General features: G+C 37.4%; 1 protein-coding gene across 3 annotated transcripts in view; it reads right to left on the minus strand.

The window, feature by feature from the left end:
• Window positions 1-16,940, minus strand: part of LOC149791087 (uncharacterized) — a 73,433-nt gene that overhangs the window by 35,753 nt on the left and 20,740 nt on the right. For all 3 annotated transcript variants that reach the window (XM_089973008.1, XM_089973006.1, XM_089973007.1), the window contains exons 4-8: window positions 7,555-7,717; window positions 6,106-6,153; window positions 1,494-1,571; window positions 1,058-1,141; window positions 600-641 (exon numbers count right to left, since the gene is read on the minus strand). In XM_089973008.1, coding sequence (XP_089829134.1) covers window positions 600-641; window positions 1,058-1,141; window positions 1,494-1,571; window positions 6,106-6,153; window positions 7,555-7,717 — 415 coding nt within the window. The remainder of the gene's footprint in view (window positions 1-599; window positions 642-1,057; window positions 1,142-1,493; window positions 1,572-6,105; window positions 6,154-7,554; window positions 7,718-16,940) is intronic.

Consider the following 16,940-nt stretch of genomic DNA (forward strand, 5'->3'; position numbering starts at 1 on the left):
TGCGTGGGGAAAGAGACATTCTAAAAATAGATCGCTACTCGCTGTACATAGTTGTATGCTGTAACATAAAACTTACTGACTAATTACTCCATAAATACAGCTGTTAATATAATGTTGAAGTGAGAGCTTTGTTTGTTTATGCAAATTTTCTATTCGGTAAAATATTTAATTGGAAGCTTTAAAATCATCAACATTAAAATAAAACAACCGTCATGCCGTTTTGTTTCAGCTACATTTGTTTATTTATATTCCTTCAACAAAATTAAAATATACACCTAGTTTATTTTATCTACAATGCTGCGTTTGTTTCAAGATGCCGCTTGAACGTCCTTACTGAGTAGAATATTAATCGCACATTCCATAAAGGAATTGAGCCCGGTAGTCTAAGGCACTTGAACATTATCAAATATTTCCGCTACGGTAACATGCATTATTCTTTATTGTTATTGTCATTATTAGTATTATTACTAGTAGTAGTAGTAGTATTAGTAGTAGTAGTAGTAAGAGAATATCCGTAAAAGAGATACAAACCACTGTTAAAAATAAATAAGTATAAGGAGAGAGAGAGAGAGAGAGAGAGAGAGAGAGAGAGAATATACCAGCAGACATACGATCCTGATGAGCGCATGTTTTAAAACTACCTGAAAATCAATCAAAAAAAAATCCTTTTATAAGTTTTTATATCAAGCATCAAATAAGTGAAGTTTACATTGGCGTACACTCTGGCAAAAGAGAAACATTTTTCGTTGTGCCAGTAATATTTGTTTCAGTTGTATATGCTGAAATTTAAAATCTTCATTTCATTCGTAGGGAAATATATAGCTAATAAATATTTCAGTAATGCGATGTATTTCTCTATATGCTTGTCTATTTTTGGCATGTATGTATGGATTTATGTATGAATAGATGGATGGATGCATGCATGTATGTATGTATGTATGTATGTGTATATGTATGTATGTATGTATAATTGAATACTTTTCACTTTTGTATGACTGGCTGCGATACATGGTGATAAAATAATAGTTGACTCCCATATTTGTATTTTGTAACTTACTTTGTTGGGTCCTATCGATGTTATAGGCCACATATCCAGTACACAGACAGTCCTTACCATGGAAGTCGCCCTGAGCGAAATATACTGCAACGGTATAAGGAAATACGTGTATCAAGGAATAAGCCGAGTGGCTAATTTTATTTTATCAATCTTAACCAGTGATCCTTTTTTCTCTCACTGCATAATAAGTACTTTGATTATGGGCCAGGCTGACTCCAAATATCTTAAAAGTAGTCTCTTTCACATGTATGACTATCATTTTCTAGAATGAGATTTCTTATTATTCATATTTCATACACTGTTGGCGTCATTTTCCTCGATATTCAACGCTCTACATATTTTACATTATATATTTTATGTCCTAATACATCGAAAGGAAACGTCCACAATTTACACAATGATGCGAAAATGAAAGACGAGAGAGAGAGAGAGATACCTTTAAAGTTTTCAATAACGTCACGCATGCATTCTGGTCCGTGTGGATGTTCGTGCAAGGCATGAAGAATTGCCAACGCTTCCAATCAAAACAAAACGATTGTTATCCATACATAATAAAGCATTCGGAATAAAATAGGTCACTTTAACACAAGTGACAAGGGTGGGAAACAACTTGTATTATAAGGTTGCGGTACATTTATATTTCTGGAAAGACATATTGTCTTGGACATTATTATCAAGAATCATTTTCAGAAAGGAATTTTAAAAGTTGTAGTGCAGAACTACATTTTATTGCGTACGTGCATGTCATCAATATAATGGCTTTACCGTCAGTGTAGTTTCCTATATTAATCTTAACTCCTTTGGAAAGATAATTATATGTATTTGTATAGACTATTAATAAAACAGAGCTATAGTATGCGCGCTGTATCTTTGTTATACCACTCGGTATGTAAATTTGTCATTCAAAAGAAAATGGTCAAGCTTCTTTTGCTGGTAATGAATATATGATACATCCAGTGGTATATCAATGATCCGATGATAAAGCGTATATCACTCGTACACACACACTTATACATGCATATTCACACTCTTATACACACGCACACACACACACATACATATATGATGAAGTTACCAGTGGAAAGGACATGACGGATATGATATGCGAATCTATCGAATTGTAATTATACTTATTCAGTGCGGTAAAATACAGAAAAAAGTACTACCGTATGATACACATATGAAAATGAGGATACACATACGAAAATGATAAACATGTTTATGTGCAGGTAAAAAGAATAGCTTTTAGAATAATAAACTTATTTCAGGTAGTATGCACAATACTCTTTGTAGTGCTCGGTTAATAAGCCGAAAGAAGTACGTAAGCATACAGGTAGGGAGGTGAGGTAGTCATGTATATATATATATATATATATATATATATATATATATATATATATATATATATATATATATATATATATATATATATATATATCAGGTTTTCATGGTGCTAATCGTAGCATGTGGGTCTTCTCATCTGCAATGAGTTAGTGGCTAGAATGATCCTAATGTGCTAGGTCGTTTATGAAAATAAGAGAAAGTGAGGTCCCAAGGCAGTACCATGTGTAACACAACTGATATCTGGTACATTGTCTGATATGGTGATTTCTATGAGTATCTCGTGGCTTGAAAGAAAAGACTATTCATTGATGTACCTGCTCAAACAGAGTAGAAACACGATCCAAAAGGCTATAGTTAGAGCAGAGTGACAATTTCTTTCTGATACCTTTTGTCTATTGAAGAAGAAAGTCATTAATCATGGTAACGAGCTGGGTTTCACAATTCGTATTCAAAGCATTTTTTACACGGTGATATATGATATCGAGAAACAATTATTTATACCCGAGGTACATTAACAGACAATATTTAGTGACATCGTATCAATTCCATTTTGATACAAACTCTTGTGATGTTAGCATTTCTTTAATATTCATGAGCTGTCCTGGTGTCCAGGATCCAATTGAAACTGACACTCTACAAAGATGCTGAATATTCTTGGAGTACGTTTGAACTTGTCAGGACTTAATGCTTGTTTGTGTGTTACATTTCCTTGAACCGTCTGTCTACTCCGTTAGTAGCAAGTGTGATGTGTAACATAGCTTCAAATCGGCAGTCTCTTGGTCAAGTACAGAAAACCGTCTTACTTAAGAGTAAAACTGACTGGCATTGTATATTTCAGATGCATGTATATAGTTTCGGAGGGCTACTACATTTCCGTTTTTAATGAGTTGGTAAACACTTGAGTAGTCTTTCCGCTGTGTCTAAATGCAATTCCAAACATACATCTGTATGTCATCTGCTTCGATAATTTAGCGTATTTAGTTCCAGTAGGAATAACGCTATGCGTTTTGGATATATCGTTTACATTTCTTATATTATCCTATATTTCAATCTCTTTATGTTCTTTTCGTTCTGTTATAAAAGTCTATCGATCTTTTGGTGATGGCTGTGATATTCTTCTTGGACTATGATTTAATAGTTGCCTTAGAGTTGAGCAGAGTCATAGAAATATACTGTTCGTTAGTTCATTGATCCTGTTTTTAATATTTTAAGACAGCTATTACATTACGTTGTTGGTGTGCGTGTCTGAAGTTAATCTATAAAATATGCTTAACACATAATTTGACACTGATGTAGTCTGCGTTCTTGTTATGTCTGTTTTTATGCGGTTTAACGGCAATTTTTAGCACATGATAAGCTTTATAGGCAGTATATTTAGTAGAGGAAGACGTCAGCAAGACTCCATGAAAAACTATAGACCAAGGGGAAGTTACTGGCCGGCTTTGTCATATACCCACTTTGGTGTAAATGGTAAGTTTAATTGCTCCAGATTTTGACCTGTCTCGGATGCCAGTGTGACGAATCTTCCATTGTTCACGGTTAACTTATCAATCATTTAGGCTTTGAAATTGATGGGAGAGGAGGACATTGATATTTGCTGGTTCTTTAACTAAGATTCCGAGCCTTTGAAAACATCATGTTTGGTTGCCATGATCATGCTTTTTAAGACTAATCAGTCGTGTGATAACGAGACTTTTGAAAGTAATGATGTCTCCCTGTTATTCACGTGTGTAGCTATTGAAGTGCATCACATATGAACTGTATTCCATGATAAAAGGCAGTTATGTCACTAGTTCCTAGAACGAAAATTAGCTTTGAGAGGAGGCAGGCAAAAACTACACAGGGCTCATCAAAATCAATGCAATATTTAAACGAATTATGAAAAAACACATGAATAAATGTATATATCAAATAAACAGAAATCGAAAATTTAAATTAAAACATTTCCTATAAAATACTATACAAAACTGGTCAATTACAATGAATGCAATTCCATCTCATATTCTAAATATGAAATCTGTCATGCTCAGACATACATGTCAGGTTCAGTCATACTTGCCGGCTATACTCATGCATTCATAACAGTCTAGCTAATGCAGTTAAACTGGTCATATTCAGGCATTCACGCAGGTCGTTCCTAGGCATACATGCTGCTCATGCTAATGCATTGATGCTGGACATCAGGCATTCACACTGTTCATTCTTAGGCATACATACTGGTTTCGCTCAGGCATACATGCTGGTCATGTTCACTCATTCATCATGCTCAGACTTACATGGTCTGGCATAATTGCTGGTCATGCTGAGTCATTCATGATGATTATGATATGCATTCATGCTGGTCATGCACATACATTCATGATGGCCATGCTCATGCATAGATGCTGGTCATGCTCAGGCATACATGCTGGTCATGCTCAGACGTTCATGATGGTCATGCTCAGGCATTCATGATGGTCATGCTCAGGCATTCATGCTGGTAATGCACAGACATTCATGATGGTTATTCTTATGCATTCTTGCTGGTCATGCTCAGACGTTAATGATGGTCATGCTCAGGCATACATGCTGGTAATGCCCAGGCATTCATGATGGTCATGCTCAGACGTTCATGATGGTAATGACCAGGCATTCATGATGGTCATGCTTAGACGTTCATGCTCAGGCATATATGCTGGTAATGCCCAGGCATTCATGATGATTATGCTCAGGCATTCATGCTGGTAATGCACTTCAATTATTCTTAAGCATTCGTGCTGGTCATGCTCAGACATACCTGTTGGTAATGCTCGGACATACATTCTGATCATGCTATGGCATACATACCGGTCATGCTCAGATATACAGGTATACAGGGGCTCCGAGTGGCCGAGTGGTCTAAAGCGCTCTCCTTTACGGATCACTGCCATCTCACCTCTGCCTGCGTGGGTTCGAGTATAGGATTCTGCCAATGTGGGTATGTGAGAAAGCTTGCCAGTAGCTTCTCGTGGGTCGGTTGTTCTTCCTCCACCATTAATACTGGCCGCCATGCACAGCCTATAGTGTGTTGAAAAATGGCGTTAAACCCCACAACAACAACAACTCAGACATGCATGTTGGTCATGGTCAGACATACATGCTGGTCATCCTCAGGCGTACATGCTTTAAGCTAATGTATTGATGATGGCCAGTCATGTTCAGGCGTTCACACCGGTCGTGTTCACGCATACATGCCGATCTTGGTCATCAATTCATGATGGTTATGCTTATGCATCATTTTGGTGAGTCATGCTCAAGCATTTACGCTGGTCACGCTCAGGCATTCATGCTGGTCACGTTCAGGCTGTCATGGTAGTCGGTGTCAGGCATTTCTAGCTTGTGCTGTTCTTTATATGCAAACTCAGTTAGAAGGCTACAATATAGTGTGTTAACGATGCCATTAGTAACAAAATAAGAAATAATGAGAGTTGATTGATTGGTTGATTGACTGATTGATGGATTGATTGATTGGATAATGGATTGGTGTTAAGGCAGATTAGAAAAACAACATATTGTGCCGAGTCAATCGCTGTAATGTGTTTTGCTACTGCGGCCTAAACAGTCCGATCTGGGCAAAATTCGGACCTACACCATTCTATTCGCGAGCTCGGCAAGGTAAGATCAGAATCGCCACCTCTTTTGAGAGAGAGAGAGAGAGAGAGAGAGAGAGAGAGAGAGATCAATACCATAGTCTACGGTGTGACATTCGAGAGCATCTTTTAAATGGAGTAGGTCTGGAACGCAAAGAAGAATGGCATTAGAGAATTTTCAACGTTCATGCGGTGTATTTAATTAAGCATAAAAACAAGATATACCTATCAATTATATTTGAGTCTCCAGATAGGAACTTTACTTTACTTATGAATATAAACCGTACTTAGGACTTTTCATGAAAAGAACATTGGTAATAGTCCAAAACAAGTACAAAACATATTTAAAATCTTTCCCATCAATGACTTTCTTTTAACATAAAGTTATATAGCATTTTAAAACTAATTAAGTTGCATTCTCATTTAAATATAATATCCAAGAATATCGTGCCATTCTGTTCAGGCTAAGTTAAATATTTGTCAGTCAATTCAGAAAAGGTAATGCTAAAATGCTTGTTACGTGTTATATTTCGAGTACCAACTCTCATAATTCATTATGCATGTATGTAAGCATGTATGTATGTATGTATGTATGTATGTATGTATGACTGACTTTATTTCCTCTTCAACAGAGATTACATCAGATTAATCAAATTTAGGATAATACAAGATCATGAAATGCAACAGAAAGTGACAAAAATACAACAGCAGTGCTGAGTAAGTTACCATATTTACAAAATGAAATATCTCAATACCTGCAATTATGCAAATCTGTAATCAGAGCTAACTAGCATTTGGCTTAGCATGGTACTGATCTTTTAACAATTGCTTGATGATAATATTTAATATTTTGAAAATGTTAATACGTTTATATTGTTATGTGCTTAAGCATTAACTTTGAAATAGCAACAACGAAAAGGAAAAGGAAAATGTATACCAGTGTCATTATATATGCAGTTCTTTCTATATAACGCATACTTGTATGCGTGTATGCTTTCGTGCATGCATTTATCTATGACTGACTGTCTAACTGTCTTCATTACCTCTTCAACAAAGATTACATCAGGTTAATAAAAATACCGCTTATACATATTAGATTATGAGACACAGCATAGACGAGAACGCAAACAAGAGAACTACATTGTCAACTAATGCATTTACAAGACGAGATATATAAATACATAAAATCACATAGAAATCTCTAGGAAATATACAGAAATACATAAACGCACACACACATATATGCATCTATACATATGCACATACATACATACGTACATATATAAACACACACACACACACACACACACACACACACACATATATATATATATATATATCTATATATATATATATATATATATATATATATATATACACATCATTATTTGAGGATTTGACATGCATGCATTTGTTTATTTATGCATGTACTTGCGTATGCATGTATATATGTGTGTAAATGTATGTATGTATGTACGTATGTATGTATGTATGTATCTATGTATGCATGTATGTGTGTAGTTTGCTGTGAAGGTGGTAGGTTACCATTGTATTCCATGTACATTCCACAGCCTTGAAAAGGACTTTCGTGGACAGTTATGCCATTGTTGTCAGTATTTAACTTGTTCTCATTCTTTTCGTTGTTGTTGTTGTGGGTACTCGCAGCGTACTGGTTGTATCCGAACGGGTTCAAATTGATAACAAAGCCCTGAAAATTAATTAAGAAGTTTTGATTTATGTTAATTTTTCATATAAGATTACTCTGCATCAAATCGTCTTGTGACTGAGAGGTACTGCAGTCATGCAGAACATCACGTTCGTCTTTATCAAACACACGGTGATATTGATGTTATATTTAAGCCTTTGGCTTTTTTCTACTTTTCCTATCTTATTTGGGTAGTGGAACTGAGGTAGTTTAGATTAGAGAGCGTGGGAATGGTGATCCAACTGTGGCGGATTCCATACCCACCGATGCCAGCCAAGGTCGATAATTTTAGCCCCGTTAAAAAGGAAATAACTATTCTTGACAAATTTTGACGATAATTTTCATATAATAAACATACAATTATTACTGACACTGTGATAAGCAATAAACACTAGTGATTATTTTTACAATTTGCTGCTAACGTAATATATTTGAAAATAATTCATATAACCGATGTTTAGATTCAATGAATGTTCTTGGTATAGTCACCTACACCAATTGCTTATTCCCGATAAAGACAATCCAGCTGTTGAAATATCTACGCCAGCTGAAACTACTAAATATATGCGGTTGCAAATTTACAAATTTTATTTACCTCTTTTTGCATTTTCTTTTCTCATGCCATTGTAGTGTTACTCACGTTGATCAAAGCGTTCACGCCAACATGTCACATACTGTTATATTGCCTTGAAAACATCTTTTGTTTCAGATGTTATTATTAGAGTTTGACAAGTGAGGGATACTCATTTCTAATGAATTGTGAACTGGGCAAAAACGCTGCAATGATATCCTTGAAATTTCCTCAATATCTAATCGTTGGTTGTGATTCATTTGAAAACCCCAAGATCGTTTATAAAAGTATAATGCATGTACTATTAAAAGCAGCTCTTAATGTCGCGTGGTAATCAGCGTCGATACTATTTTCGTTTCTCAGTTGACATGGTGTTGTGTATTACAGGCATAAGTTAACATGATTTTACACTCAGTTGTACTGTGTTGAGAGCTTTGCCGAGTAAACATCCACGAGCTGTTAGATAGTTGATTGTGAACTGACTGTATTTAACGGTGAGAGAAAAGTAAAGTGCTACTTGGTAAATAGGGTTGAGACATATTAGCCAGTGTTCTAGTTCATTAAGTTATAGAGACCTTGTTGATCAGTAAGAAGGCTCCTTTCAAGAGAAGTCTTACCCTATAGGCATAAGCTCCAGTGTATGTTACTGACAAGGTTTTATCTCGTTCTTGAACTTCGTATAGGCATTGCGTGTGTATTTTCATTGCCTAGTGCAGAACATATTGCCACTCTGTGCTATGATCAATCGAGTTGCATCGCGTTTGATAACGTAGAATCTGGTGAAAGCATTTTCACTCAATTCGCAAAATTATTGAAGCATCTGAGCCACCTTCTATGAAATAATATATTATGTTGTCTGAGCTTGATTTCTTTTACGTAGTGTAATTTCCTCCAAGTTTGAAATGAGTACACTTGTTCTTTCCTTAATGGTTTGGTTTTTGATTACCTGAATCCCTGTGATCGTTTCCCAAATTGTCCACCAAGGTTAGCTGCACGCGAACCCTTTCTCATTCAGAAAATGGGGGCCCATGAGCAGTGTTGCCATAACTTTTTGGAGAAACCTAGACCATTCACCAAAAAAAACCCCTAGATGCATCACACGTTTAATTGGGTATGCCATACACGTATACATAATAAATTGTTTTAAATCCTGTAGACTGTTGTGTAATAATACATAGTGCATGATATTATTAGGCCTACAAAATGCATTAATAAGACTAATATAATAGCAAATTTTAGCACTTAGCACTTAGCAGCACAATACACATTTGCCAGCAGCCAAACGTATGACATCTTGGTTCGCTTCATGGTCATTCGTGACGCTATGGTGCTATCGGGAAACATAGATTTCATGCACTGAACAAGGTGGTCTGCATGTGTAAATGGCGTATTGTGTTCCGCCATGAAAGCTGAAAACAAAACTTCAGCCACACCAACTTTATGGTCCAAGTCTTTTACTGGATTTTTTACAAAAGTAGTCAATGTGGTCATGTTCTTCTTTGACTCAAAGCTTTTCATGTTCTTTGTTGATCCTTTGTGCGCAATTAGACCGCTTTTGTTTGCATTAACGAGCTTAGAATCACAAACTTTACAGAACACCACGTACTTGTTCTTGGGTCACACTTAATCCAGTCTTTCAGCTCTGGATCCTGCAACCATTCATCTTTAAATGCTTGGTTATAGTAAGCCTTTTTTATCGGCGCCGGACCACCCACACATAAATCTCCGCATTCCGAATCTGATTCAGTAATAGTAGACATTGGGTAACCGAGCAAGTTAATAAAAGAAATATGATAATCAGATTAATACTTTGAAGTACCAATTTACCAAATGCCAAAATGACAAACTCCGCTTGAACCGCTTCTCTGACTAAAATAAAAATGGCCACTGCCAGACTTCCACACGGCCCACACGCCAAAGTGCCAAACCAGTCGGTTGCCATAGCTTAGAAGTAAAAGAAGCCCAAAATAGTAAAAAGCCGACGTAATCATAGTCCAAACACTTAAAATGTAGGTGAATAATATTATATAATTTGAAGCTGCGTAAAATTTATCATTTGTACACTTCGAAATTACTAAATGAAAACGATGAAACTATTTTACAGTTGTTAAAAAATTAAATCATGATTTCGATAAAAAACAACCTAGATTATAACATAAAAAACCTAGACACTTAGATTGTGCCAAAAAAACCTAGATCTAGGTGGAAAAACATAGGAGTGGCAACACTGCCCCCGAGTGGTCTAAAGCGCTCTCCGTTACGGATCACTGCCATCTCACCTCTGTCTGCGTGGGTTCGATTCTTGGATTCCGCCAGTGTTGGCATGTGAGAAAGCGTGCCAGTAGTTTCTCGTGGGTCGGTGGTTCTTTCCGGGTTCTTCCTCCACCATTAATACTGGCCGCCATGTACAGCATATATTGTGCGGGAAAATGGCGTTAAACCCCATAACAACAACAACCTTCAAAAAATGCTTTGTAGTTTTGCTTCAGCAAAACATTACGGTATTTTCGTTTGGCAAAGATTTTATTGAAGTCTTTTTTATAATTGTCAGCTAATGTCGAATCAAAATGTAAATTTATGGATCTTGTAAAATTTGCCTCTGATGCAGATAAGGTTTATATGGAAAAACTCTATTACAGTATATGATTACAGTATATGTCATGTACTCATTCAGTTTAAATGTGTGTCATTTCCGCGTTTCCTGCGATAATACATTTTCTAAGCAACGATTTTGCACTATCAATTACAAGACCTGATAATGATTCCAGACTTTTGCAGCTCTAACATTGGCAAACATTTCCCACGTCTTTCATTTTTGATTGCCTCTTGTCACTATTTCGTTCTCAGTGGTTTACCGTTTATTTTTCTGTATGTTCTAATTTTAAATGCTGTGTTCGATCGCTGAAGGCGTTGAACTGCAGAAATGTGACAATCCTGCTTGATTGATTGATTGATTGATTGATTGATTTTTTAACGGCGCATCATCACTGTTAGGCTATTTAGCGCCAAATAAAATGTTATTTGTATAACATTTTTAAAAAATTATGAAAGGTCCTATATCGACCAGCGATATAAAAGAAGAAATGGTTTAAATTAAAAACGATAAGATAGTAACGGTGCAAAAGAAAGCTTCCCGATCAACGGGATATGTAAATGTTCTATGTTAATGAAAAAGATGAAAAGGTATTAAAATGGGACGGTGCATATATTGCATAAAACTGCACAAGGTGATAGCATAAAAGTCAGAGTTTAGAGTAAATATTTACGGCTTTCAGGAACTCTATAATACGAGTGATGTTTATAGTATCAAACAGTTCTTTCATGTCATGCACAATGTAATAACGATCGCGCGTAGGTTGCAGGTCAAGGAACTCTATCATAAAGTGCTTGACAGTGAATGGTTCATTGCAAGAAATGCACTCTGGTGGGTCTTCATCTTTTAGTATGTGGGTGTGGGTGATATAAGTATGACCAATTCGGATTCTTGCAATGACTACCTCCTCCTTACGCATGGTTCTGTAGGAAGGAGTCCATTCTCCTAGAGTTGGCTTGATTGCATGAAGTTTGTTATTCACGGCATCATTCCATGATGCCTGCCACTTCTGACGAAAGAACTTTCTGATACAAGGTTTAAAATCAGTATACGGTATTTTAAAATCAGATGGTTCTTGAGTAAGGGCCATTTTAGCAGCGCGATCTGCTTTTTCGTTACCTTTAATACCAATGTGGCTAGGTAACCAACAGTATATTATATTGTGGGAGACACTCAGCTCGGTATTTTTGACGAGTATGTTTTTCAATAATAGGTTCTCCAGTTTTCTATTGTGTAGTGACTGCAGTACTGATAGTGAGTCGGAGAAGATGATACTGTTTAAAATATGGTTCTTTCCTATATGTTGCAGAGCAAGCTCTATTGCTCTGATATCGACTGTAAAAATTGATGCTCCATTTGCTAAGCGAACTTGCGTTGTGTGATTTCGACAAACAAAGGCTCCAGCAGCCTTTTCCTCATCCTTTGATCCATCAGTGTAAATTCTGGTGTAGTTTTTAAATTCGGTGAGGAGTTCATGGTAAGAGTTGTGGAAGACAGAAGGGTTTGTTTCGGATTTTTTTCCATCGTGTAGCTTAAAAAGTAGTTTTGGTTGTTTAATTAGCCAGGGTGGTGTTTCAGAGATGGACGTTTTCTGAATTGTAGAAAGATCAATTTTTGTAATGTCAAGGCTGGAAGATATTCTAATGCCAAAGGAAGGTATGGCGTTTGGTTTATTTTCGTATAAAGTTTTGTATTTGGGTTGAAAAACAGCCGAAAAAGCAGGATTCAGAGGGTTTGATTTTAATTTGAGAGCATACTGTGCGGAAAGCATTTCTCTACGATGCGATAACGGTGATTCATTCGCCTCAGCTAGAAGGCTTTCATACGGGGATGTTTTAAATGCTCCCAGAGCCAGTCTTATTCCCTGGTGATGAACTGGATCAAGCATTTTAAGATACGATTTTCTGGCTGAACCATGCACAACGCAACCATAGTCCAGTTTGGAGCGAATAAACTTTCTGTATAAATTGAGTATGACTTTTCTATCAGCACCCCAGTCAGTGTGCGCTACTACTTTAAGTAGGTCAAGTGCTTTTAAGCATTTAGCTTTCAAGTTCTTTAGGTGTGGAATAAAGGTCAGTTTTCTGTCAAAGATTATACCTAAAAATTTGGTTTCCTCAACAACTGGAATAAGTGTTACATCCAGCGTGAGGTTCGGTTCATCGTGATGTCTTCGTAACTGACAGAAATGCATGCATACCGTTTTTGATTTCGAGAATTCGAAACCGTTTGCACTGGCCCAATTTTGAATCTTGTTTATATTTTGCTGCAGTTGTCTTTCAATTGTATGCATGTGCTTTGATCGATAACATATTAGAAAATCATCAACGTATAACACGAGGAATCCACACCAGAAGCCAAACACTTGGTAATGCTATTAATTTTGATGTTAAAGAGTGTCACAGATAAAATACTGCCCTGGGGCACACCCATCTCTTGCTCGTGCTGATCTGAGAGGGTAGAGCCGACTTGTACTTTGAATTCTCTGTCGAAGAGGAGGTTGGATATTTAAGAGGGCATACGGCCTTTTAGACCTAGATCGTGCAGGTCATTTAGTATCCCGTACTTACATGTAGTGTCATAGACCTTTCCTAAATCAAAGAAAACCGCTACTAAATGTTCTTTCTTAATAAATGCATCGCGAATAAATGTTTCCAGTCTAACCAGATGATGATTGGTGCTACGGCCATATCGAAAGCCACTTTGGAAAGCAGATATTAAATTGTTAGTTTCCAAGTACCAGACAAGCCGAGAATTGATCATTCGTTCCATTGTTTTGCACACACAGCTTGTGAGTGCAGTTGGTCGATAGCTGTTGCGGTCTTCACTATCTTTACCGGGTTTGGGAACTGGTATTACAGTTGCTTCTTTCCAGGCTTTTGGCACATTACCAGTAATCCATAAATCATTGAAGAGTTTCAAAAGAGATGTTAATGATGATTCTGGAAGGTGTTTCAAAAACTGGTAATACATTTCGTCAGGCCCAGCGGATGTATCATGGGCCTTATTCAAAGCCTCCCGAAGCTCCGATAGTGAGAACAATTGATTATAACTTTCCGAGTTGTTGGATGTGAATTTTAAACGTGACTTTTCTGTTTGAGTTTTAAGATTTCGGAAGGCTTCTGAATAATTAGATGATGATGAATGTTTCGAGAAACTGTCAGCAAGAGTATTTGAATGTCACGTTTTGAACTAAAGTTGTTATTGTTCAGTGTCAGATGTCGGAGAGGGTTTTGTTTTCTCTTTCCGTTTATTTTGCGTATAGTGCCTTAAACTTTCTTAACAGAGGAACGAGAGTTTAAAGAAGAAACATATTTCTTCCATGATGCTCTTTACTTTCTTTGATTGTGCCGCGAGCTGTGGCCCAGACAATGCGATATATATTTAAGTTTTCGGGCGTCGGATGATTATTAAATTTTTGTAATGCTTCTCGGCGTAGTCTAATGGCTTCCTTACATTCCTTAGTGACCCAAGGTTTTGGGGTTCTTTTACAATACGGCGAGGACTTGGGAACGGATTCCTCTGCAATATCTATTAAAATAGATGTAAAATGCTGAATGGGGTCGTTAACATTGAAAATGTACCCTCATTCAGCCTAGTTTTACAGAGTGTTTCAAACTTGGCCAAGTCGGCCTTCTTTAAATTCCATCGTGGAATTACTTCATCAATTGTAGAGTTAGGATTTACAAGGGAGATTGGGAAGTGATCGCTGCTGTGAAGGTCGTCAGTGACCTTCCATTCATAGTCCAAAAGCAGCGAAGGAGAACAAATTGTCAAATCGATGCATGTGTATGTACCCGTGCCTGGGTGTAAATATGTTGGTGTTTTGGTGTTATATAGACATAGATCGTGTCTAGAAATAAAGTCTTCAACTTTGTGACCTCTGTCACTTCTATGATTTGATCCCCATAAAATGTTATGGGCATTAAAATCCCCGAGTAAAATAAATGGCGCAGGAAGTTGTTGAACAAGGGTGTCTAATTCGTTTGGAAAAAGTTTAGTGTTTGGTGGTAAGTAAATAGAGCAAAATGTAATCACTCGATGAAGAGTGACGCTTACAGCAATCGCTTGTAAATTTGTGTTTAAAGGGATGACGCTATGAGGGGCTCTGTTGTTCACAATAACAGAGACTTCTCCTGAGGCCCTGTCAACATTTTGAGAGTAGTTGTTAAACAGGGAGTACTTTTTAACTGTGATGTTATCTCTATTTTTCAAAAATGTTTCCTGAAGACATAGTACTGCAGGATCATGTTCGTTTAAAAGGAGAAGAATATCATGGTACTTGGCTTTAAGTCCTCTACAGTTCCATTGTCAAAATAGTGTTCTTCATTACAACTTTATATTGAAGATTCTGGAGGGAGATTAGACCTTTCGCGGAGGCAATCTGCTTGGTTATTTATCTGGAGGAAGTACGGGGGTATATTTTTTGTTGTTAGGTCTGGAGCCACCTTGAGGACATGGAGTAGATTCTTCTGTATTCATATCCTCAAAGTCTCCAAACCTATTGTGCTGTTTTATTGGGTCATCAGACCCTTTTTGCTGTCTATTTGTTGTCGACTTTTTTTACTGTTTGGTGATCTTGGTGGTGGAGGATTGTTGAATGTTGCTTGCGTCGAAGTTGAGTTTTTCTGGGGTTTGTAATGCGCAATGTTCGAGACGGAAGGGGATTCAGGTGGGTCTGTTTGGGTTTGGGTGTCTTTCGTTGTTTTTTGGTTGCTCTTCACTATAGATGAGAAGGATGGGCCGGGGAGTGATGTTTTAGCTTGTACAAGCTTCCTGGCCTCTGGATATGGAATGTTGGATATGTATTTGACCCTTTGGATTTCCTTCTCCTGTTTCCATGTATCGCAATCTTTTGAATTTGCATGGTGTTCCTTGCCACAGATGACGCAATGCGGAGTGGCTTTGCAGTCGGATTCCCGAGGAGAAGGGTCTCCACATCGTCCACATACTTGGTTTCTGGAACAGCGGTCTTCATGATGACCGTATTTTTGACATTTGTAGCATAGGAGGGGATTTGGTATGTATATCTCAACCTTAACTTGTAGGAACCCAACTTTGACAACTTTAGGTACCGTTGGTTTGTTGAAGGTGAGTATAATGGTGTTGGTGTCCTGCAGATCGTTGTTTCGTTTGATACGAATCCTATGAACTGCAGTGACACCTTCACTTTTCATCCCCTCTACGATGTCTTTGTCGCTGACTCCAGCCAAGTCACGGCAACGAATGACGCCTTTTGATGTATTTAGAGATGAGTTTGCGAAACAAGTTACTGGGATGTCATGAAATATCTTAATTTTTTTAATGTTCTCAGTATGTGATTTACGTTCGCACTCCACAAGCAGACCACCTGATTTGATCTTTTTAATGCTTTTTGGTTTGCCGACTAATCCAAGTATAGTCTTTTCGATTATAAATGGCGTCAGTGCGGCTAGGGATTTGGTTTCATCATTTGATTTGATGACCATGAAGCGAGGAAAGGATTCCACACTACATGGTTCATCATCTGAGTCAGTTCCCGTTTTGGTACGCTTATTTTGATTTTTTTTATTTTCCATCTTGGCTTGAATAAAAATTCAGCACCCGTGCTCCCCACCCACCAAGGAGCCCAACAAGGGGACACTTTTCAAGTGCCAGGGATACACAGATGCCATACTCAGTTGATAAAATTACCTTTGATTGACCCTGAAGTCGCCAATTTCTATGGTCGGTAAAATTACCCCCCGATTGACCCGTTAAGCCACCGCCTTCTAGGACGTCTTCTAAGACTTGGTAATGGGAAATATTAAAGGAATAGAATATAGGGGCAACGGTGGTATCAAGAGAGATACAAGGAGAAAGAAAAAGTAGGTGAGAAAGTTAATAAAGACTTCCTAGGGCTCGGCGTGACCAGCCGATTTGTCGGAGCCGGGCCCATCCCGACCACCCGTCTAAGAGAAGTAGAGGCCAAAGTAGTGTATTGCATGGAAAGCCTCTGCTCAACTACCAGGATCCTTTGCTCCCCCGACACGAGACGCAACCGATGGCAAACAGGTTGCCTCTACTTAGTCGCGTTTTACGAC

This window comes from Sinohyriopsis cumingii, chromosome 10 (genome assembly GCF_028554795.1).
Source record: "Sinohyriopsis cumingii isolate HCF-2022 chromosome 10, ASM2855479v2, whole genome shotgun sequence".
In the NCBI taxonomy this organism is placed as follows: Eukaryota; Metazoa; Mollusca; class Bivalvia; order Unionida; family Unionidae; genus Sinohyriopsis; species Sinohyriopsis cumingii.